The sequence below is a fragment of the Pinus tabuliformis genome, chromosome 3_1 (assembly GCF_031772625.1).
Source record: "Pinus tabuliformis cultivar Carrire ecotype Pingquan chromosome 3_1, CPIR1, whole genome shotgun sequence".
Lineage (NCBI taxonomy): Eukaryota > Viridiplantae > Streptophyta > Pinopsida > Pinales > Pinaceae > Pinus > Pinus tabuliformis.
The window spans coordinates 262802562-262826015 of NC_142301.1; the positions used below are offsets into that span (position 1 = coordinate 262802562).

The following is a 23454-nucleotide window of genomic DNA, read 5'->3' on the forward strand; positions in this document are numbered from 1 at the left end:
TAACTCCTCATCCGGATGGAATTTCTCAAAATGATTTATGGGTCTTGGAGATCTCATGTGCCTTAGCCTCTCCTCCAAATTTCAAGGCTAGAGCACATCCGATGCTACCACAAATCAACACTCCCTCTGATCAAGGAATGTACTCTAGTAATGCTCCACCACTAAACATCACACTAATCCTTCCGCACTGGTACCTGTGCTGATGCTTGGCCTGTTGCCTTACATCATCTGTACTATTGCTTCATGTACTACTACCCATGACACTGCCACTGTCACCGCTACATCTGTACTGCAGCTCCCTCTCAATTTGTTGCATCATGTTGCCCATAGCAATGCCACTGCCAACTGTTGCACTGCAACTTCTGATACTTATCCATTATTTAAATGGAGTCTTTACCATCCCCATCTTCTCCCTGAAATTAACAAATTTTGTTCTTCTTAGAGCCTTGGTGAGGATGTCTGCCACCTGTTCTCCTATAGGAGTGTAGCTCAACTGTATTGCTCCTCGTTGGACACAGTCTTTGACAAAGTGACACCTGAAGGCTGATATCAATGTGCTTCGACCGATCATGAAATACTGGATTCTCAGAGAGCTTGATTTAACTCTGATTATCACACATGATCCTAGTCGCTTCCATCCTTCTACTGAATAGGTTCACAAGCAATTTTCTAAGCCATATGGCTTCACACGAAGTTGTGCTAGCGACCATATATTCTGCTTCTGTTGAGCTCAAAGCTACAGATTTCAGTTTCCTACTGCACCAAGAAGTCATCCCAGATCCAATGTTGAGACAGTACCTAGTGGTACTTTTCCGATCTACCGAACTTCCAGCCCAATCTGCGTCAGTGAACCCACTCAGCATGTTGTCATTGCCTCTGGTGTACAATAGTCCATGCTCGATTGTTCCTTGTATATACCTGAGAACATGTTTGGTTGCTGCCCAATGCGCCCTCTTAGGTTCCACCATGACCTGACTGAGGGTGTGGACAACATAACAAATGTCTAGCCTGGTATTGACCAGATACATCAGGGATCCTATGAGCTACCAGTAAGAGGTGCGATCAACATCTTTGTCTTCTGATGCATCAATTTTCTTCCAGTTGGTGATCATTGGAGTAGCCATATGCCTATAGTCCTGCATCCTGAATCTCTTCAGGATTTCTGTAGCATATCTCCCTTTCCCAAGGAAGATCTCACCCTTTTGCTGCAAAACTTCCAACCCCATGAAATAATGCATCTTTCCCAAATCCTTCATGTCGAATTATGTGGCTAGATTCTTCTTGCAATCCTCAATGAGCCTGGATGATCTTGTCAGGAAGAGATCATCCACATATAATACTAGGACTAGAGGCTCATTCTCTACAACTAGATAGTAGAGATTGGGATCTGCATCACTCTTGACGAATCGCATCTTCTACAAGTAGCCATCAATTCGACCATACCATGTTCTAGGTTCTTGTTTAAGCCCATACAAGGCTTTTTTTAATCTACATACATGAGATTTCTTCTCATGTGTCTCAAAGCCTTCTAGTTGTTCAAGGTATACTTCCTCTTCTATTACCCCGTTCAAGAATGTCGTCTTGACACCAATTTGATGAATCTCCCACCCATTTGAGTTGCAAGAGATAGCACAGTTCTAATAAGATGTATACCTGGCTACTGGGGCGAAGGTCTCTTCGTAGTCTATTCCTTCCTTCTGAGCATACCCCTTAGCCACTTTCTCCACACTGTCATCTGCAACATATTTGATCTTGTAGATCCATCTTGAACCTACCACTGATCTGTCCTGAGGCCTAGGCACCACATCCCAGACATCATTTACCATTATAGAGTTGTATTCCTCCACCATCGCATCTACCCATAATTGATGTTGAACGGCCTCCTGAAAATTGGAGGGTTCCCCAACCTAAGCTACTAAGGCCTCGTACCTGTCTGGCTATCTTTGCTCCCTTTTACTGTTCCTGGGTGCACCAATGAATTCTTCTGCATCCCGTAGAATCTGTCGGAGTTCCTAGCTCATTCTTCCTCTGGTAGTAGGTGCATCTATCAGCTCTTCCTCTTCCTATGATTCCTCCTGTTCTGAAGGAGAATTTCTGGTACTAGCTTCCGCTGGTTGAAGTGGTTTGACCAGCGGCTCATATTTTGACTACTCCTCGGAAGGCATTTCTCGAGATTTTCTGAAAGCTCTATCCTCCATGAACTTTACATCTCGCTGAACTACTACCTTCCTACTCCCTGGAAGATAGACTCTATATGCCTTAGCATTCTCGCTATATCCCACAAGATATCCTTTCTCTGCAATTTGATCTAACTTCTTCCTCTTCTCCTCGAGTATACAGCAATATGCTAAACTCCCAAATATCCTGAAATGACTAACATCAGGTGTCTTCCCGGTGAAGACCTTTTTTGGAGTAATCTTACCCAATTCCCTATGAGGAGTTCTATTCTGGACATAGACTGTCATGCTGCATGCTTCTGCCCACAAGAATTTTGGCATATCCTGATCATACAACATAGCCCTAGCTACTTCCACAATAGTCCTGTTCTTCCTTTCTGCTACTCCATTCTGCTCTAGATTGTAGGGAGTTGTCCACTCTCTTCTGATGCCCTCCCTAGCGCAAAAATCAATGAAGTCCTTGTCAACATACTCTCCACCATTGTCTGAGCGCAACACTTTTATCTTCTTTCATGTCAGATTCTCCACTAGAGCCTTAAACTCTTTGAATCGACCGAAAACCTCATCTTTGGTTTTCAGAAAGTAGATCCAAGTCTTCCTAGAATGGTCATCGATGAAGGTGACCAAGTATTCGGCACCACTAAGAGCTTTTGGACATCGGTCCGTAGATGTATGAGTGTATCAATCCCAATACACTCTTGGCCCTATTGTTACTTCTTGGAAACGTCGTTTTGGCATACTTTCCCAGAGCACACCCTCTTCATACATCATCTCGTTCAGTACTAAGATCAGAAAGTAGATCCAAGTCTTCCTAGAATGGTCATCAATGAAGGTGACAAAGTATTCGGCACCACTAAGAGCTTTTGTGGACATCGATCCGTAGATGTATGAGTGTATCAATCCCAGTACACTCTGGCCCTATTGTTACTTCTTGGAAACGCTGCTTTGGCATACTTTCCCAAAGCACACCCTCTTCATACATCATCTCGTTCAGTACTAAGATCTGGAACTCCTGTTACAGTTTTTCTGAGAATTCTCAAAGCCCCATGGTGCAAACGTACCATCCTTCTGTGCCATAGTTCATTTAAATCCTTGTCTCCATTACTGCCTAACAATGCCATTGATGATTCTAGCTGCAATATGTACAACCTGTTACTTCTGATTCCGATCCGAACCTTCTTTTTCCAACTCAGGTGTTTGACGTATACTTTTTTCTTAATGAAGAAAATGTCATAGCCCTTGTTTTGAAGTTGAGATACGGAAAGTAAGTTCATCCCCAGTCCTGGCACATGCAGCACATTGGTAGCTCGGAACCACTCTCCTGTTTCTGTTTGAAAAACTATAGTACCTTTCCCTACTAGAGTACACTTTGCCTTATTCTCCATTGTGATCTGACAATTCATTCTTTCTTCCTAATAATCTGAAAAACATTCTCGGCTTCCCGCCATATGCCAAGAAGCCCCACTATCTATATACCAAACCTCTGAAGAGGCAAAGATTGGTACGCAAGCAACTTCTTCTTCCAATCTAGAAGCCAACATAAAATAATCGTAATTTTTGTCTCTTGTGCATTCTTTTGAAAATCTGCATGAGTTTCCTTGAGTGGATCCCTCTGCATCATGCTCTTGACCCATAATTGATTTTCTCTTCCTGTCGCTGAATCTTCGCTCTGGTACCATGTGAAAATTTCTAAACAAAAATTCTATTACCGCAGCAACTGATTTATTTCACCTACTTATTATTCCCAACAAGTTATTTATGAAATCTCTTCAGTGAATATTAAAATAAATTCTACTACAGATATCACACCACTATATAGAAACAAATATATGCAGCAAAGGAGGGTTTTATTAATCTTCAGCAACAATTGCTTTTACAAAAAAAATTACATTGACAATGGGAGAAAACACCTGAGACTTTTCTCCAAGACTTTCTAACAACCTGGAGAGCTTCCTTTCTCTATTATGTCAGCCCTGCGTCATTCTGCACAGCGTTGGTCCCTCTTAGCATCATCCCTGCATCTCTCTAATCTGTGTCTCCCTCTGCGTTGTCTCTGAGAGCCCTTGTGTCACTTTCTTCTGAGCTCCCTGACTGCTGCTCATCCCCCCTCTTCCTCCACCCTGCAACTCTCCCTCTAAAATCGATCTCTTTATCTCTGAGAATCGATTTTTTTTGGGATACTGAGTATCTGCTAGTGTATCTTCAAATGACCCTCAAGTCTTCTCTTATACTTTTCCTGTTGATGAATCAACGGCCAAGATTAAGTCCCTAATCAACGGCTAAGATTAAAACAGACTTGATCCTCGTCTCTTAGAAGATTTTCATCCTTATCTTTATTAATACCCATTAATATTTTTATTTTCCTACGTTTAGACTTAGGAACCCATTAAAATATTAATTATTTTAATAACTCCTCATCCGGATGGAATTTCTCAAAACGATTTCTGAGTCTTGGAGATCTCGTGTGCCTTAGCCTCTCCTCCATATTTCAATGCTAGAGCACATATGATGCCACAACAAATCAACCACTAGTAATGAAAGTTCCCCATTCATATTAGCATCTTTTAAACTGTCTAAGCAGGAAGCAAAGCAATGAGTATTTCAAGAATATTCGACTAGCCATATATTGTTAATTTTAGGTATGTTCTATGCTGATAGCAAATTTACTTCAATTTTCCATATTAGCTCAATATCAATTCCAGATTAGCAATCACATTTAGCATGATAGTAAAATGCAGATAGAACATAAACATAAATCGCATAAGACAAGCCAAGACAAGAGGACACAAGATGTGGCGCCAGCGAGGGACAAACCCCAATGTGGGGAAACCCTTGATCAATTCTTCTTATATGTTCTTCAATAGTTCAGCAGAGAGAGAGAGATAGTACATATACATCAGAAGTCAACATTTTGACTTATCTAAATAAGAGCAGAGATCTTCTCTAAGAAGATGTCACATGAGATAGCTGATCTGGACACAGGTGATTCCATCACCTAGTTGTACCTATCTGTGCTGCACCCAATCATCATGCTGGACCTCATTATTGTGCACTATGCTGCACTACTCACAGCTGTCTCTAACACCATGCAGCATCCAACTGCTGCTTCTAAAACATGTTGCTCCATGCACCTTACAGCACCATGCTGCTGCAATATACCATGCTGCTGCATCCATCATATCATGTTGCACCCCTTTTGAGGTATTCAACACTCCATGTTAACCCAACACGTGGCTCCCACAGGCTGCTCCGAATCTGATCCAAATCTGGTCAATATCAAAGCACCTCTATCACTGCTCCAAATCTGCTTGACACTTTGTTGTTCCTGACTGTTCTGGTTAGGGCACTTGGGCATACTGCTGCAGCCCTAAACTCCTCTCAACAGTCCTCGAACAGCCCTCCAAAAACTGCGGACTAGGCAAGGAGAGATGCTCCTCCTCCACGCTGAATGTAAGGGCTCAAGACAGCCCTCAAATCTGCCCACGCTAGATTAGCAGTACTGCTGTCATTTATATTTGCATATTGTTGTTTGCTGCAGACCTGGTTAGGGCACTTACGCAGCCCTAAACATACCCCATAAGGACTGCGGCCCATCTTGGAAGGCTTCCTCCCATGCCACGCTGCCTTCTTAGGGCACTGTCCATCCTTGACAGCCCTCACGCAGTCCCTAACTGTGTGCTATGGCCTGCGGCCTAGCACAACAGCCTTCCTGTAGCTTCTGCCTCCACAAAATGTGACCAAACAATCTCAGAACAATAGCGTACTGCCCTACTAAGACTCGGCCTAGTAGCCTGCTCTCTCAGCCCTTGAAACAGCAAGATTCCAGCCCTCAAACAATCTGCACTTGCCTCAGCTTCGGCCTCCTGTAGCAGACTTCAGACCCTTGCTTCCATGCTGTCCAAGACCCCTCTCTTCCTGCGGCTAGGCTGTCTTAATTTCAGAGCTATCCCTTTGAGAACGTTGCACACTTGGATCAACAACGTCTAGGGCTAGGGCAGACCCTTTAGGACAGCGTATATATAGCTCCTTCCTTGACAGCGAAGAGGGTTCTCTTTTCATGACAACGTTGTAGTTAGGGCATCATTAGGCCAGCGGTTAGGGCTTCTCCATGGCAGCGTAGAGCTAGGGCATCTTCTTCTTAGGGCAGCATATACTCTTAGGATCTCTCCTCCCACCAAAACCCAAAGACAAGTGGAGAGGAAGAGATCACAAGAAGAGTGTGTGTCCAAATGACTTTCAAGGCACCTCTATTTATACTAAAACGTTGAGCATAAGTGGGGGCAATTTGGTTGTTGGCCGACCTTGACGAATTGTCCCATAACACAAATAAATTCATATCTCCATGAATACTTATCGGAATCGGATGATCTTTAGATCAATCCTACACCTCTCGATTTGAGGAATCCAAGAAAAATATCAGCTGCCATAAATAAGATGACCCACATGGAGTTTGGCCCTAGTTGCCAATTTTAACATACGTGGACAAAAACCACTGAGCAGATGCTGATGGTAATGTGGGATTATACTAGGAACCATGGAATTTGTAATCGGCAATTAAGGCTCAATGCTTACCATATTGTAGTTACTGATATAGGTTTCCAGGTTACTGACTTTGTTACAATTTTGGCAGTTGCTTCAATTTTGTTCACATCTGATAATCTGGATAGTACCTTTTTAGGTATGCTGAAGCACAATGATGCATATAAAGGTGATAATTCATAATCTGGATAATACCTTTTTAGGTATGCCGAAGCACAATGATGTATATAAAGGTGATAGTTCAGTATCTTGAGGCTGAGCTAGCTCACTCTGCAGTCTGATGCTTGATTTCAACTTGTAACTTTCTGAATTACCTATATTAATAGAATACTTCTAATATGCCCATGTCCCCACTGAACAATGATTTCAAAAAAAAATGTTACACATGTGTTGCATATAAGCAAACAGTGAACTTTTCTCCTGTGCTGTCAAGTCCTCGTTCCTAGTGAAAAAATATCATTCACCTCATGAAACACGACTTCTAGGAAAAACAAAAGCCAAATACCAGCATAAGGTTTAGATCTTTTATTTTGAAAACATATCTATGTTACATTACTGCATACAACAAAATATATTTTTAACAATGAAAATGGTGCATGTTAAGAAAGATCATTTTAGATCATAATCTCCTTGCACATCTAATTAGCAAAAAATCTAAGACGGCATTACCTTTTCAAGGCATCATTGATCACTTTCTTGCAGTTATCTTGAATTTCACTTTCAGGAATGGGCAAACTGATATTAAACAGAATCTTCTCAGCTTTTTCACGAAGAGTTTCTCCAAGACGCACAAGGACTTCCCTAACCTGACGATCATTTTTTTCCCTACAATGAGAAAGTAAAACCTATCATGTGATTTTCTATCTGATGAATAAATGCCTTATGGCAACTTCAAACATGATCAACGAAAAGGAAAACTTATCAGTAGCAACCAAGGTATGTTTAAAAGTTTCTTCTTTATCTTCAGCGAATATCTTTATAGCAACATACAAACCTGTAAAATGGCTTCATCCTATCTATCTTTGTACCAAGACTAACTTCACATGCTGAAGATACAAGAACTGAAGGCACTCCAACACATCGGCGCTGGCAGTAATCAATTGCTTGTTTTTCTGTCAAAATTTAATATTACCTATAAGATGTTGTAAATTAATAGTAAAATTTGTCAAAATTGAGGGTTAATCATGTGGTTGGACTTTCTACATTATAAATATAAATGACAATGCTTCATAAATACCTGCAGCTGCTATTATCTCATTGAATTCCTGACTTGTGACTGCTGACATTGCTGAAGCCGAAAGAGCCTCCAGATACTCTGAATCAGAGCTCAGAACTCTTCCTGATAAATTTGAATTTTTGGGCCTTGAGAAAACTGATTCCATCTCTTTTTCAAAATACTGCACACCTCCAGCAAATGCACCGTCTATTATGACATCAACAAGGACATCCCTTAGCTTTCGATCCGCACTTAAAGGGAAATCTTCATTAACATAGTGCACCAGAAGGGGCAACAATTTTGCCAGTCTCTTTCCTGTGAGCTTCTGACCACCTTTTGCAGTTAAATTCCCAAAAACTGCTGTACGCAGATTTTCAACATCCGTAAGGTACTTAGGATGGAGACTATAAAACAATTCGTCTTCCGCTGCTAATGCTTTGCTCCCATATCTTTCACGTAGATTGTTTAAATCTGCTGGAGTTCGAAGAGTATAACAAGAAATTCCGTGTGAAAATAAGGTCTCCAATGTTCGGTCTCCAGCATGTTCTTGTGCATCTATATACCGTTGAAGATAATGCATAGGTGCTTCTGAAGGCTGAAGATCAATATCAAATCCCTGGACAACCCATGTCAGTGGTGGGAAGTCAAGTGTCTTTAACAGCAGTGAAGTGTCCACGTCTATTGAAGGGGAACGCTCTTCTGTACAAAGAAAAACTAAACCACACATCAACCACTGTTTTACCCAGTTTAACACCTACATATGTAAGAGATAAAAATCACAAAAGACATAGCCTTGCAAAAAGGATCTTATAAGGACTACATAGAGTAACCAAAAATCTAAACAAATGTAAAGTTGAATATAACCTTCAAAATCAGCAGAGTGAAGCCAGTTTTGGAGATTGAAGATTTGTGCCTGCTTTGACAAAACAGCTAAGGAGCTCACAGACTGTGCATCACCTACAAAACCATGTAAGAGTGGGTTCAGGCATATTTTTTTATTACTTTAAAATGACAATTAAAATACAACACAGCTCAAAAACTATTTAAGACCCTAATACAAGATAATTTTATTCTAGCAGAACATGTAATTTGACAAGTTGATTACATATATGTATCTCTTTAGAGTGGTTTCATATTGAATATGAAGACAACAACAAACTAACTGTTTGTGTACAAAAAGGCAGGGCATAACAGGAATTAAAGTCTCAAATTTCTTCTCATTTACTAATACTTCTTAGCCCCATTGTGCCAACCAAGCATACTTTGCTGTAAAGTCTATTTTATAATGTAGTGACTTATAGTATTATACGTCATGGATAGGATTATTTTAACTTCAAAAGAAGATTTAGCTTAAGGCCATTGATTTAGGTCTAATATCATTAGTATGAAGTCCTCACCATGAGGTCTATTCGGAAGTCCTTGTAAGGAAAATCCTGATTAGTAGGGTGTGTTACCGCTCAAACTAGCAAGGGGACCTAAAGGGGAATCCCTAAATGGCAAATGCTAGGCCAAGGGCAACAAATGGAATCTTAGCCCACTGTCACCTCAGCTAAGGCTCCCTTCTATTTACGGACTTTCACCGATGGGAGGAGACCCAATATGTATGGAGTCACCAACCGATGGGAGGAGACCCAATATGTATGGAGTCACCAACCGATGGGAGGAGACCCAATATGTATGGAGTCACCAACGAATGATAAGTCAATGGATATGAGTGACCTAGACCCTTTCCAAGAAGGTTTTGAAGAATGAAGCTTGCTTGCTTCCTAAGCAAGGTACTATGTGCCTCGAGGGAAAGGAGGATGATTTTTGGGGTTAGGTGTATGAGAATAGGCTTTAAATGGAGTTTCCCACACCCTAAATCCTTGTTAAAGTTGGTATCTTGGATGGCTCTCGGAGAATAGTCCTTTGTAGCAATGAGACCATACGGGGCCAAGTGGACCCCGTCTGGGGTTTGGGGAAAGTATGAAATAATCAATGATTTTCTTACCCTAAACAAGGTGGGAAGGATCAAAGAAAGTATTTGACTCAATGATGTTATTTTGACCCTGGCAAGTGCTAGCCTTGGAGATGGTACAGCAATTTTTAGTCTCGAAGCTAGGGCTTGGCTTTTCTTCCAACTACACCGCTGGAATGTCTTCAAATCTGGAGGAGGGCTAGAAGAGAGGCCGGCGCAGGGGACCCTAGGAGATCGAACTTTTTCATTGGCTAACTTGTCGGGAAATTGATTCCCTAGGCACCCCAATGTGGCTAGACTTGGGAGGAGGTGAAAGATTATGAGTTTTGGTGACCACCCTTGGTAGATCAGTGCCTTAGTACTTGGGAGAATGGAGTCTATGTTGATTATGTGTAATATTTCTTGGTTTCCAGTCAAGGAGGCCTCAAAATTGCTTCACAAACCCTCTAGGTCAAGTGAAAGCAATCTTGTAGCTTTTATACTTCAAATGCACAAGAGGAATGGCTTGTCAAGGTCAAATTTTACCTCTAGGAGATTTCGCTCATACTACAAGGGCCAATGCATGGAGAGAACGTTATAATAGAGACAATCCCACAATATTAAGCAATAATTTGCATGCAGCAATTAGCCTTAAAACAACGAAAATCCCATCCAGCATATATGACAAAAGTAACAAAGAATAACATCAAAATTTCGTACTTACATGCAGTAGAGTATATCCAACCATTCACAAATGACAATAAAGAAGCTCCAAGAGAAGATAAACCAATAACCATACATCAAAATTCATCCATAAATGCTCCAATTCATCATCTTGCAAAAAGTGCGAAATTCTCTAAAGAAGAGAGAGATCCAATCCAAAGTGATGATGAGAAATGATCTCACCTCACTTGTATTTATACACATCTAAGGAGTTCGAATTAGCCTCCTTGGCCTACATAAGCCCCAAAAATAAAATAATGTGTTAATAATACAACCTTTTGGTGACAAGCCCACCAAACTAGCTCACAAATGAAAAAAAGTAAGCCTCTCAAGAGGACAAATAATAATCTATGCATGTCGTAGGGCCCTCTAAGATGCTTAATGAGGTCCATGGGTACCACAATGAAGAATAGAACCCTCAAAAGCAATGGACAAGGGGTTGGCCCCTTGAAATAACCTATGGTGCTCCAAATGACTGTGGGGGCACACAAGTGCCCTTATGCATCTCCAAACAAATCGAAGATGCCTGTAGGTTTGCCCCCAAGGGCTAGGATGATAATGTAGGAGACGCCACATCATGTAGAAGTCCTGGATCATTTGTCAAGTGTATGGTGTGGATCTAGGGCCAGTTGGGCATGATGGATCAGGTGCATCCTCCTCGTCCAATAAGTGAACCACGAGCAATCTCTGAATGGATGTGGGCATCCATGAAGTGAAATCTACTGTTGTGGAGGCCCATGGCTCTCAACGCACACCCTATATGTGCCACTGTAGCCCTCTGAAGGATTAGGACCCCATATATGGAGACCAAACCCCAAATGGAAACCATTTGCAATCCTGCATAAGATCCAAGGCATCCCCTAGGCTTCCAGTAGAACAAGTCATTAAAGAAACTAAGTAAATGAACTTAACTAATCATGGACCACGGGTGGGGACTTCATAATGGCCTACCCTTCCATAATGGGCTTCGGGATGTGCCAATGTCTCCTGAACTCCCAATGGGTTTAACCAAGTACCCTATTAGGTGATCTCTGCTTCTAAAGGGCATAATATAGTCAAGGTACATCCGTCAAAAGGTGGTGGCATGTGACAAAGACGTGAATGAGGCAGGGAATGAGAAGGGGAAGCCCTGGGTCAAATGTTGGGGCACAAGGGCAACTAACAAGAGGGAAGCCCACACTTAGGTTTATAAGGTGTAGGAGGGAGCAATCATGGTACATGAGGTGCCACGGCCTTGATTTTTCCACCCTTCTTTGTATGCCTTTTGCCTTTTTGTGATTTTCTTTGATTAACTGCTCAGGGTTCAAGGGGTTAGAGCATGATGTATAAGATATAGTACCCCAGTTTAAGGTGGGGCGGTTCATCGCCCACCAGGGGTTGGGACAATCATGGGTTTCTATATGATGAGAAAGGTTCATAGAACTTGTGGGAACCAAGGTGATGGCCATGCTAATGGGGTAGAGTTTCATGTAATGGCTTTTGCCGATGTGCTAAATGTTTTTGTCTTGGCCATCTTTTGCATTTTGTGGTACTTTTCCTGTTGAATGTGGCCATATATGCTTTTGACTCTCTTTTTAGTTGCATCAACCTTCGGGTTTCATTCCAAGCCATGACCCAAGGTGTGGACAAGGGGAAGGGGTGAGTTGACCCTATGTGGACCTGATGGAGGAATGTGGCCCCAGGGGGAGAAATGATGGATTGGGTAATAATGAATAGAAAGGGGGTAATATGAGTGGATAAGTGAGCGGGACCACGCAACCAAAATCGGGGTTTCCCATGAAATACCATCACTAAAACCAAGTGGTCAGTAAAAGAGATCCCACGAGACTAGAATCCAAGGTTAAGTCCTAAAAGGGGTCTAGGGGATAGAAGCACAAACCTAGCCCATTCTTTCCGTCGAACCCCCCCATTAATCTGTGCCCAGAAGTGTCTATGATAGGCAAACTACAAAACTCAATTTCAAAATGACAAGGCATACCTTTAGCTTCGGGAGGCCCACCTTCAAACATACGATCATGGCAGATGGGTGAGGGACCACATGGCTGGCTCAAGTGGTGGAGAAATGGCACAATGAGCTAGCTGATGGTTGCAAGGGGTTGTTGGCTGCCGGTTGAGGATCATCTTGGAAAAAAAAATTCTCCTAGCGATATTACCCACAAAATGGTGGGTAACAGGGTGTACAACCAATCCATATGGCCATCCAAGGTCATCTCACAAACAGTCCCAACACTGGCACCTTTTGGCTCATGAACTTCTAGTGCATCTTTTGTGGCCTTCCAATGCATTTTTCAAAGTTCCAATGCACCATAGCCAAGCATCTAGCTCAGAGTGCAAATTCTCTTTCCAACTAGCTAAATAACACCTAAAATGTAGCAACAAGCAAAAAGTTGTCATCTGACCGAGGCTCTGCTATTTTTCCTACAGCTCACCATCATCCAGCTTAGTGTGCACACTCAGCACCAACTATATGCTAGAGATAAGGGTTCTTACATTTTAGACTTTTTTCCTCTTAGGGTTTTTGGCATTTCTATAAATGTAATTTCAACATCTTGTTATAAGCTTTTTGTGAATGATCATAGTCCTTAAATCCTTCCTCAATAATGAGCTGCCACCATTCTAGCCACCATGTATTGCTATGTTTGCAGTGTTTTTCCCCATTGATTGTTAATAGAAATTGGTTTTCACTGAAATACTTTACTTCCAAAATTGTATATTGTGTTCATTATACAATATTGTGTCTTCCTTCATTTCAAACTCAGTCCAGTCAGGGTTAATGATATTGAAGCCATCTACTCTATTGTTTTTCTGTTCATGTCACCCACGAGGACAAGGTACAGGAAGTTGGGCATCAAGCTAGCTAAGCCTAGAGAAAGTCTTCCTTGCCAACCTGAGTTGACATACCGCAAAATCTACCAAGCCTAGTGCAAAACCTCACTAGGCAACCTAGGTCTTATAGCAACAAGAGATCAGCCACCATTGTTTCCTCAATGGATTCTCTCCATCGCTATAGTGGTGGATATCATCCCCACAAGGGCGGCTTCCCTACAAAAGATCACCAGCTAGATATTCAACTAGGGAGGGCTCAAGGGTGATGCAAGGTCTAATAATTGAAGGGAAAGTCATTGGCCAAGCCTCGAAGGTTAAGATAAGAGTTGCCTAGACTTCAAATACACTTTCCTATAACTTTATGACTTACAAGAAAGTTGCTATGAGTTAGGGTTTTTATGATATGCAAAATTTGGGCACACACTGACATATAGCAGCTATAGAAACTAGACTATGAGTAATAGGACCAACAAAGGAGCAAAGGCTATGGAGGCAAACAAGGGTTAAGTAAACAATGGTTTTCAATAGTTGAAAATGCATACAATGGCATTTATTATAGAGACGTAAGCCCTAATTTTGGGGTGAAAACATGCAGTGAATGCTAGATATTGCCTTTTTATATTTATTAAATGCAATCCCTTTCAATAGGGCAATAACAAATGGACAATAAATTGCTATTAAATGCAGATTTAAGCTAACCCTAACCCTAGTTACCATAAATTGAAGAGAAATTAAACAAACAAAAAAATTAAAATGACCACCACAAACTAGTCTATTGCCTTCTCTCAATTGGACAATGGAGTCAATAATGGCAAGTTCAAAGATACAGGAACCTGGATGAGGTGGGTGGAAGACTAAGAAGCCTCTCTTAGAAACCCTAGTGACTTTCTTTAAGTGAAGATTTAAGATCAAAGGCAGAGGCCGTTGAATGTGCCCGTTATGCAGAGGAACATATAGGGATCAAAAGAGATGTCAGACCGACAAGACCCCCACAGCTAGGATTTCTAGGGAAGACTCCCCAAAACTTCTTCAGGGGAGTAGCTCGAGACCACCTCCTTATGGTAATGGATTTACCCCGAAAGGAGTAGGAGCAAGAGCTCCCATGACAGTTAATACTATAGTTGTTGAATCGTCAAACACAAGTCAATGGAAATCTCAAGGAACTACTAATAGAGGAAGAAGTACGAGAGGAAGTAGCACAAGAGGACGGAGCTCCTTTTCTAGAAACTCACAATCTAACTCAAGGGAATCATCCCAAGTTAATTGTTGGGGATGTGGAGGACCGCATTTGCAACGTGATTGTCTGGAAGCCTCGTCAAGTATAATGCATAGAGCAGGAAAAGAGCCATCATCAAATACCCAAGGCAATCATAGAATCCATGCAGTAGTCAACAACAACTAGGCAGAACATCAGTCCACTATAGTGGAATCTTCAAGTACTATTAACGGTATAAAACTCAAAATATTATTTGATATTGGTGCCACTGATAGTTTCATTTCGTCATATGCATTAAATAAATGTGGGTTGGCAGCCCCCGCAAGCAAAACGATTTCAAACAAGTGAAAATGGCTTCGGGAGAACTTCAATTGGTAGATTTAAATGTTGAGGAATGCAAAGTTGATCTAGGGATCTGTTCAACTAAGTTAAAAGTTTATGTCACAACCCTAGGAACTTATGACCTCGTCATAGGGATGGATTGGTTAGAAGTTCATCAAGCTTGGGTAGACTGTTATGGGAAAAGAATTCTCTGCATAAATGATGAAGGAGAGACGATCCAAATCCAAGGTATCAAGAGAAAGGTATCTTTACGCTTCATCTCAGCAATGCAAATGAAGCATTGCTTAAGGAAAGGATGTCGGGCATACGCAGTTCAGGAAGTAAGCAAGGAGAAAGGACTATCCTTAGAGCAATATCCAGTGTTATCTGAATTTCCAAATGTTTTTCCAAAGGAACTACCAGGATTACCTCCTGAAAGGGAACTTGATCTTACAATAGAATTGAAACCTGGTACATAACCAATCTCTAAAACAACCTACAGAATGACGGCTCTTGAACTTCAAGAGTTATAAATCCAGTTGAAGCAACTATTGGATATAGGACACATTCGACCTACTTCCTCGCCTTGGGGTGCACCTGTAATTTTTGTCAAAAAGAATGATGGTTCCTTACGGCTATGCATAGACTATCGAGACTTAAATTGAGCTACAGTAAAGAATCGGTATCCAATGCCTCAAATTAATGACCTCTTCAACCAAATGAAAGGAGCTTATGTCTTTTCAAAGATCGATCTACGGTCAGGTTATCATCAATTAAGAATTAAGGAAAGCAATATCTCTAAGACTGCATTCCGAACACACTTCGAGCATTATGAGTTCACAATGGTACCATTTGGGTTGACCAATGCACCAACAGTATTCATGAACCTTATAAATAGTGTTTTCTGCAAATATCTCGACCAATTTGTACAAGACTTCTTAGAATATATTATCATCTACTGCAAAAATGAGAAAGAGCATGAAGAACATTTGTGGATAGTATTATCTTGCCTCAAAAAACACCAGTTATATGGAAAGCTATCCAAGTGTTCCTTCTTTCAAAAAAAATTTAATTACCTAGGTCATATTATATCTGGTGAAGGGATCTCAGTAGATCCTGAGAAGACAAAAGCAATCATGGAGTGGCTGATACCAAAGAATGTGCATGAAGTGCGAAGTTTTATGGGTTTAGCCAGATATTATCGAAGGTTTGTAGAAGGGTTCTCAAAAATTGCACACCGTATCACAACCCTCCAACGTAAAAGAGTTATGTATGAATGCACTGAGGAATGTCATAGAGCATTCTCTGAACTTAAAAGATTGTTGACCAATGCACCAATCTTGTGAGTACCTGATATGGACAAAGACTTTACCGTATGTACAGATGCATCCAAGCAAGGATTAGGTGCAGTATTAATACAAGACAGAGGAGTAATAGCATATGCCTCCAGGAAGTTAAAGCCTCATGAAGAACTCTACGCCACGCATGATTTAGAGTTAGCTGTTGTAGTGTTAGCTTTAAAGATATGGAGACACTATCTAGTAGGGAGAAGCTTTATGCTCAAAAGTGACCACCAAAGTTTACAATATTTGTTTACCCAAAGAGACTTGAATGCTAGGCAAAGACGATGGAGTGAATTCTGAAGTGAGTATGACTTTGGAATTTCATACATTAAAGGAAAAGAGAATGTGGTGGCAGATACTTTAAGTAGAAGACCACGAATATTTTCCCTCATACCTATCAAGGTAGATTTGAGGAAATGAGTACTAGAACATCTCTTGAGAGATAGATGGTATTTAAAAGTGAGATCTGAGCTTGATAGTAAAAATCCAAAAGAACCTAAGTTTGACAGATATGAACTAGAAGATGATGGAATTTTGCTAACATACTTGATAGTGGGGATCTCCGAAACACCATTCTTAAGGAAGCCCACAGAGCATTATATTATGCACATCCTAGTGTAAAGAAAATGTATGCTGATACAAAGAAACTCTTATTTTGGGTAGGTATGAAACGCGATATTGTCCAATTCGTTGCAAAATGTCTTGAATATCATCAAATGAACGCTGACCATTGTCATCCAGCAGGTCTCCTACAACCTCACGACATACCTATGACCAAATGGGAGATAATTTCAATGGATTTTATCGTCGAACTACCTCTTACCCCACAAAGGCATAATGCCATTTTGGTTGTGGTGAATAAATTAACGAAAAGCGCTCATATTATTCCCATAAGAGGTACTTATGAAGTTGTTGATGTAGCTCGGGTATTTATAAATGAAATTATCAAATTTCATGGAGTACCTAAGAAAATCAATCAGATAAAGACTCGTGATTCACTTCAAGATTCTGGACTTGTATGCAATCAGCCTTGGGAACTCAACTAAATTTAAGCACAGCTTATCATCCTGAGACTGATGGGCAAACAAAAAGAGTGAACCAAGTAGTAGAAGATATGTTGAGGATGTACATTATGGATCAACAGACACAATGGGAAAAGTATTTGCTCTTAGTTGAATTTGCATACAATAGAAGTTACCACAGTTCAATCGGAATGCCTCCATTTGAAGCATTGTACAACAGACCTTGCAGAACATTGTTAAGTTGGCATAGGTTAGAGGATCATGTGATAGTAGAGCAAGAATTAATTCAAGAGATGGAAGAACGAGTAAAACAAATTAGGAAACGATTAAAGGAGGCACAGGATAGACAAAAAAGTTATGTTGATGCTCACAAAACAAATAGGAATTATGAAATAGGGGATCAAGTTTTCATCCGCATCAGACCAAACAAAAGCATTATCCGGTTTGGAAAAGAAACAAATTATCACCTCGATTATTGGGCCATTCAAAATTCTAAAAAAAGTTGGACCTGTCGCCTATCGTCTTGCACTACCACCCCACTTGCATAAAATTCATAATGTTTTTCATGTATCTGTATTAAGACATTATATAGCTGACAAATCTCAGAACCTTCAATGGAAGGAACTATAGGTATCGGACGAGGGAACCATTTCAGTTGAACCATTACGTATACTGGAACGTAAGGTTCGATAGCTCAGGAACCGCCTGGTAGACCAAGTTAAGGTCCAATGGGACAAGTATAGCCCTGGATTGACTACCTGGGAAGATACAGAGACCATATGTCAAAAATACCCCAACTTGTGTTGATTTTGAAGAACTTAAAACCTTATTTTGTATATGTTTACTTTATTTTGAGTTGGATACTTAAGACTATTATTTTGAATTATCACATGTAAAAATGAATTTTTATTTTGTTGGTACATGGTATATGTTATTTGCTTAACTCTGCTGGTACGTGGATACCAATATGAAATATGTTATTTAATTAACATTGCTAGAATATGGATACCAATATGAAGTTTAGTATTTGATTAACCTTGCTATGAAATCCAAATTATGAATTATATTATGGATGAGATATCTATAATTTTATTTCATATTGGATATCGACATGATTGATGAGATGGAAATAAAAGAATGACTACATTTTAATATGAAAGCTAACTTACAGATATATGGGCTGGACATGGCCAAGTACATTATGTGAACGCAAAGATCAATATCGTAGATAGCAACATATGTGAAATACATAGAAAATGTTATTTAAATATAATTTATTTTGAATATATTGATGCATATGTTATAATGTGTGGACAAGTGTTTACATTGCAGATAACATTGTTACCAAACTGACCACGTGATGACAAAACTCCAAGAACAATTAAGGCTCAATAAGATTCCATGATAGGGTGTTGACCCTGGTCCCACTAGGATGGGTGGAGGTACTACCCACCGTTTATCCTCCAGAATTTGGCGTCATGGGAGGACTATGCAAGTCACGCTTCCCTAGACGTGTGATGATGATTGTCGGGTGCATACTAGGAAATCAGGTCGATATAGTCGATCTTGTTATCTTTAGGGTCTATGAATAGTTAGGTCAGTATAGCTGACGCCATGGCATACTCCAGTAGAGGATGGATAGGATGGGCGTGGAAGATATTAGGAAGAATAGAATGATTCTAGAATAGCTTGGGAACCCGACAGGTGCAGGGCATGACTATTATGGTTGTAAAATTTTAAATGTTCAAAAACACAAATTTTAAAATGCCCTCATGTTAAACAAAAATTCAATTTTGAAACACAATTCTTATATGATTATACTAATCACTAAATAATTACTAATATACTATATAAACCTTGACTTCGGGACGAAGTTTTCGGAAGGAGGGGTGTATGTAATGACCCACCTACAATTACATACAGAATGTGAATATTAGCATGCATATGGGGCATCCATATGATAGCTACATATGTAAGAACCGCATGTATTGCACTAGTACACATACTAGCTAACATTGGAAATGTCTCCTATTTGTTTAAGGTAATAAACTGATTATCGAAATAAATTCCTAACTCACCAGAATATAATGAATATATCAAGTAGGGTGTTTAATAGTTATGCCACATTAATGCATTAATTTAACTTTAAAATAAAATAAAAATACAATGGGTTATAAATTAAAGTGATTTATTTAAGTAAAGTAATTTGTTAACTTTTAACCAAAGTAAATAAAGTGATTTGATAACTTTTAAATTGAACTAATTTATTAACTCATAAGTAAAGTAATCAAACAAGACAAATAAACTATTATACCCAAACACTTCATGTTCATTTGAAATAAATATGACCGCATCTAAAAGGGAAGGGCATTCTAGATGTAGAGCACCGACAACAGAGGAATGGAAGGCGGTGAAAAATCTGGCGGTGCCCAATGAAGGGATATAAGGAGATTGAGGGGGTATGAAAGGGATATGATTACTTTTCCAGCCTCACAGATGCAGGAGGATTTTTGGAAGTTCTAGGGAGAGACAAGAATTTCTAACAGAGCCATAGACAATGAGGGAGATTGAGCTTAATTGTCCCTGGAGTTTTGAGCACGGGAGCCAGAGTGCTTCAAAGTTGAATTACTTTGGAACTAGGTACGAAGATTGTGTCTAGTTTGGCAGGGAGGTTTATCATTTTGGTAATGAAAACAAATTGGTGCTACAACAGCTCGAAATTGACTTCAAACACGGGAGCCAGGTTTATATCTGTGAATTAAATTGATAAATTTTGTTTAAATTGTAGTTGGTAAATTTTATAGAATTTAGAAAGTTAATTTGGGTTGCTCATTAAATCATTCTGATGAAATTTTAGAAATAAAATCTTGGTTTGGCCATTAAAGGGTGAATCAGTAATTATGCAAATGACCAATTTCATATTATTTTAACAGCCTTACAACTCTTTCTTTAATCAATTCGCAGATTTATATATGTGTTCAGCCTTTTAAAACTTTTTTTAATCGCAGATTTATATAAGAGTTTAGCAATTAACTATGAATTCACAGAAACACATACAAGCTACTCATGCAACACATTGAGACACCAGATATATGTGGAAACCCATAAAGGGAAAAACCATAGATTTTGGTTGTTATGATGTAAAAGAAAGCACCCACTCCCTCTTTTACATTAATTTTCCGTAGGCTTCTACCTCGATTTTCTTTTGAAAGCTACAACTTGCTAGGAGCACTCACTCCCTCTTCTATAGGCTCCAACGTGCTCTTTATCAAGCTACTACCTAAAAGGAGACACCAATCTCTTGATAAGATTACAAATTAACTTTGTTGATTTACCTGGTCTTTGTCTCTAATCTAAACTCTATCTTTGTCCTCTTTTCAGTTGTTTATCTCTTATGCTCCTCTTCCTCTTTCTCTCTTTACTAGGAAATGCATGAACTTTTTTTCACATAAATCAAAATTCACTAGCAAATCTATCATTCAAAACACATGTTTTTATATACATAGATTTCTGATTGTTCGTATTCCAATGCAAGAATCTGAAGTGAAGGGTTGCTTCTTTGTATTCCAAGGCTCTTTGTGGTCTATATAACAGGATTGTGGGGGAGCACCCCCCCCTCACGCCCCCGCTTCCAATTCGCGCTCCCTGAAAAAAAAAGGTCCCTGCCTTTGCCGGTGTGTTTTCGGGAGAGTTCACTCCTTGACTGCTCCCGGTCAGCAAAAAAAAAGGTTGTGGCCGAGAAGGAGGGCAACGTTGTCAGCAAAGAGGAGAGAGGGAAAGGGGAGAGGAGAGAGGAAAGGGAGGGAAAGGGGGAGGAATAAATAGACCCTCTCCCCTCCCATTATTCAATTCATCCATTAAGAGCTTGAGCAAGAGAGTTTGGAGCAAGAGAGAGTTTGAAGCTTGGAGTGAGGAGCTTGCAAGGGGAGATTGGAGCTTGGGATTGAAGGCCAAAGAGGTAGAATCTACACTCTAATCTAACATTTTTTTATGTTCATTGCTAAATAAATAAATTTGTTAAACACATACATGGCAGACACTGAATATGAATGATAAGCATTAGACTACATCTATTATTGACATGATATACATTTATAGTACATGGTGTGACCCTTGGATTCATATTCCAAGTGGTCTCTTGGACTCTGGTGGTTGTTCACATTCCACAACAACTCATAGAGGATTAGGTGTCCAACATTCCCCCCCTTAATCTGAAGGGGTATGTATGAGTCCAAAAAGAGAGTTGTAATACAAAATGTGCAAAAGTATGCATGACAGCACTAGGTTGAACGTGCTCTTTAAAATGTTGGTATAAAGGGGGGGTGGTTTAAGGATGACCACCAACACTGGAACGCTTAGTGCAGTTCCTGGAACTCTTCCAAATCTAGCATGAAGTTCAGGTCTTCTGCTAGAGGAAGTGCTCTTCAAGTTTTGAAGAGGGAAACCTTCAACCTTGAAAGGGAGGTCTCACCCCGCATAAAAAGGGAGAACCTCAACTTGAAAAGGGAGGTCTCAACCTGTGATGGTTTAAGGATGACCAACAACTCTGGAATGCTTAATGCAATTCCTGGAACTCTTCCAAAACTGGCAAGAAGCTGAAGTCTTCTGCTAGAGGAAGTGTCCCCAATTCTTTTGAAGAGATGTCTCAACCCCACATAGATGGTTTAAGGCTGATCATCAACCGAAGGCATGCTCAGGGGCATCTTTGTCTCTGGCTACAACTCTGAATCTGGTATGGCAGGTTGTGGCTTAGGCTCACTTGATGTGGCTTTGAAGCTTGTAGATGACCATCACTTCCCCCCCCTGTCAGATACAAGGTGAGATGATGGAGAAAACTCAACTGCAAGATTATTCAATACTCTAGAACAAGTTTTGACATATGACTGAAATATCTTCTTAGTTGTTGAAGCCCATTGCCAAGAACCGATCCATCCAAGATGAATCTTTGTTCTTGAAGGAGGCTTGTTTTTGAAGCATCTGTTTGAAGAATGAGTGGTTTTATGACAGTGCTCACATGGATGAAGATCAAAACAGTGATCTTTCATATGGCCAACTCGGTCACAGTGTTGGCATTTAACAACTTTTGACTGCGAATGTGGAGGAGCAGAATCTGGAACAGGTAAAGGTGAACTGTCATGAAGAAATCCAACACTCTGAAACTAAATGGGCTTTGAGTAATCAGGAATATGAAAAGAAACCTCCTTGTCAAAACCAAGACATGTTCTGTGCTTGTCGCTGACAAGCTCTTCCCAAGGTCTGATGATTGGCTTGGGAAGTGCAGACTGAACTTCTACATCTACATGTAACTTTGTTGCTTCATTGGGCACTGGATCAACTGCAACATTATTGACTTGCTGCTGATGGGAGTCTATCTCAATGTTTTGAGCAAAAACAAGTTCAGAATGTTGTCTATTCTATAACTCATCTTGTTGTAGTTGTGATTCAAGCTACAAAAATTCAATGTTTTCTTTTGCATTTTGCAAACATGTTTGAATGTCAACAAGAGTTGTTTTGTTGATTTCGACTGTGCTGTCAATAGTGGACACAATTAGAGTTCCCAATAACTCCAATAATCCATGAATTTTTGTCATTATTCAAACAATTCAAGTCAACAAATGACCACAAATGTACTTGTAATAGCTAGCAATTTTAAATGTGCCCAATGATAAGAGGGAAATCCACTCAAATCCAATCAAAGAAGGATAATCCCATTACTATTTGAAGACTCCTCTCGAATTCAAAGCACAGGAAAAATTGTCACCACAAACCTAAAGACCACTCTTAGCTTGGACCACAAAATAACAAAATAATTGGTATCCTGTCCTTGGAGGTCACAACATAATATCGAAGGCTTACAAGTTGGTTCTTAAATAAATTCCTTATTTAATACAGGGAATTTTATCACATTGGATCTTCTGGCTTCGATGTACTGGGGCCAAATTTCAGTGACTACCGATCTAATTTACATGGCACTCTCTTCTCAAGCTATTTTCTTAAAGAATGGAGGTTGTAATTCTTTAACTTGTAACAAAAACTATAAAAATGAAGAAATCAATATTTCGACAAGGCACTAGTTTGAACGCCTTTTCTCAACAAGCACATAGCAGAGTTCTCTTCAATCTAAGGAATCTACTA

The 23454-nt window shown here is 40.0% G+C and overlaps 1 protein-coding gene across 1 annotated transcript in view; it reads right to left on the minus strand.

Annotated features, from left to right (window-relative positions):
- Window positions 1-23454, minus strand: part of LOC149186801 (uncharacterized) — a 281601-nt gene that overhangs the window by 204790 nt on the left and 53357 nt on the right. Inside the window, exons 4-7 of the mRNA XM_089411139.1 lie at window positions 8797-8889; window positions 7954-8631; window positions 7711-7828; window positions 7386-7541 (exon numbers count right to left, since the gene is read on the minus strand). Coding sequence (XP_089267265.1) covers window positions 7386-7541; window positions 7711-7828; window positions 7954-8631; window positions 8797-8889 — 1045 coding nt within the window. The remainder of the gene's footprint in view (window positions 1-7385; window positions 7542-7710; window positions 7829-7953; window positions 8632-8796; window positions 8890-23454) is intronic.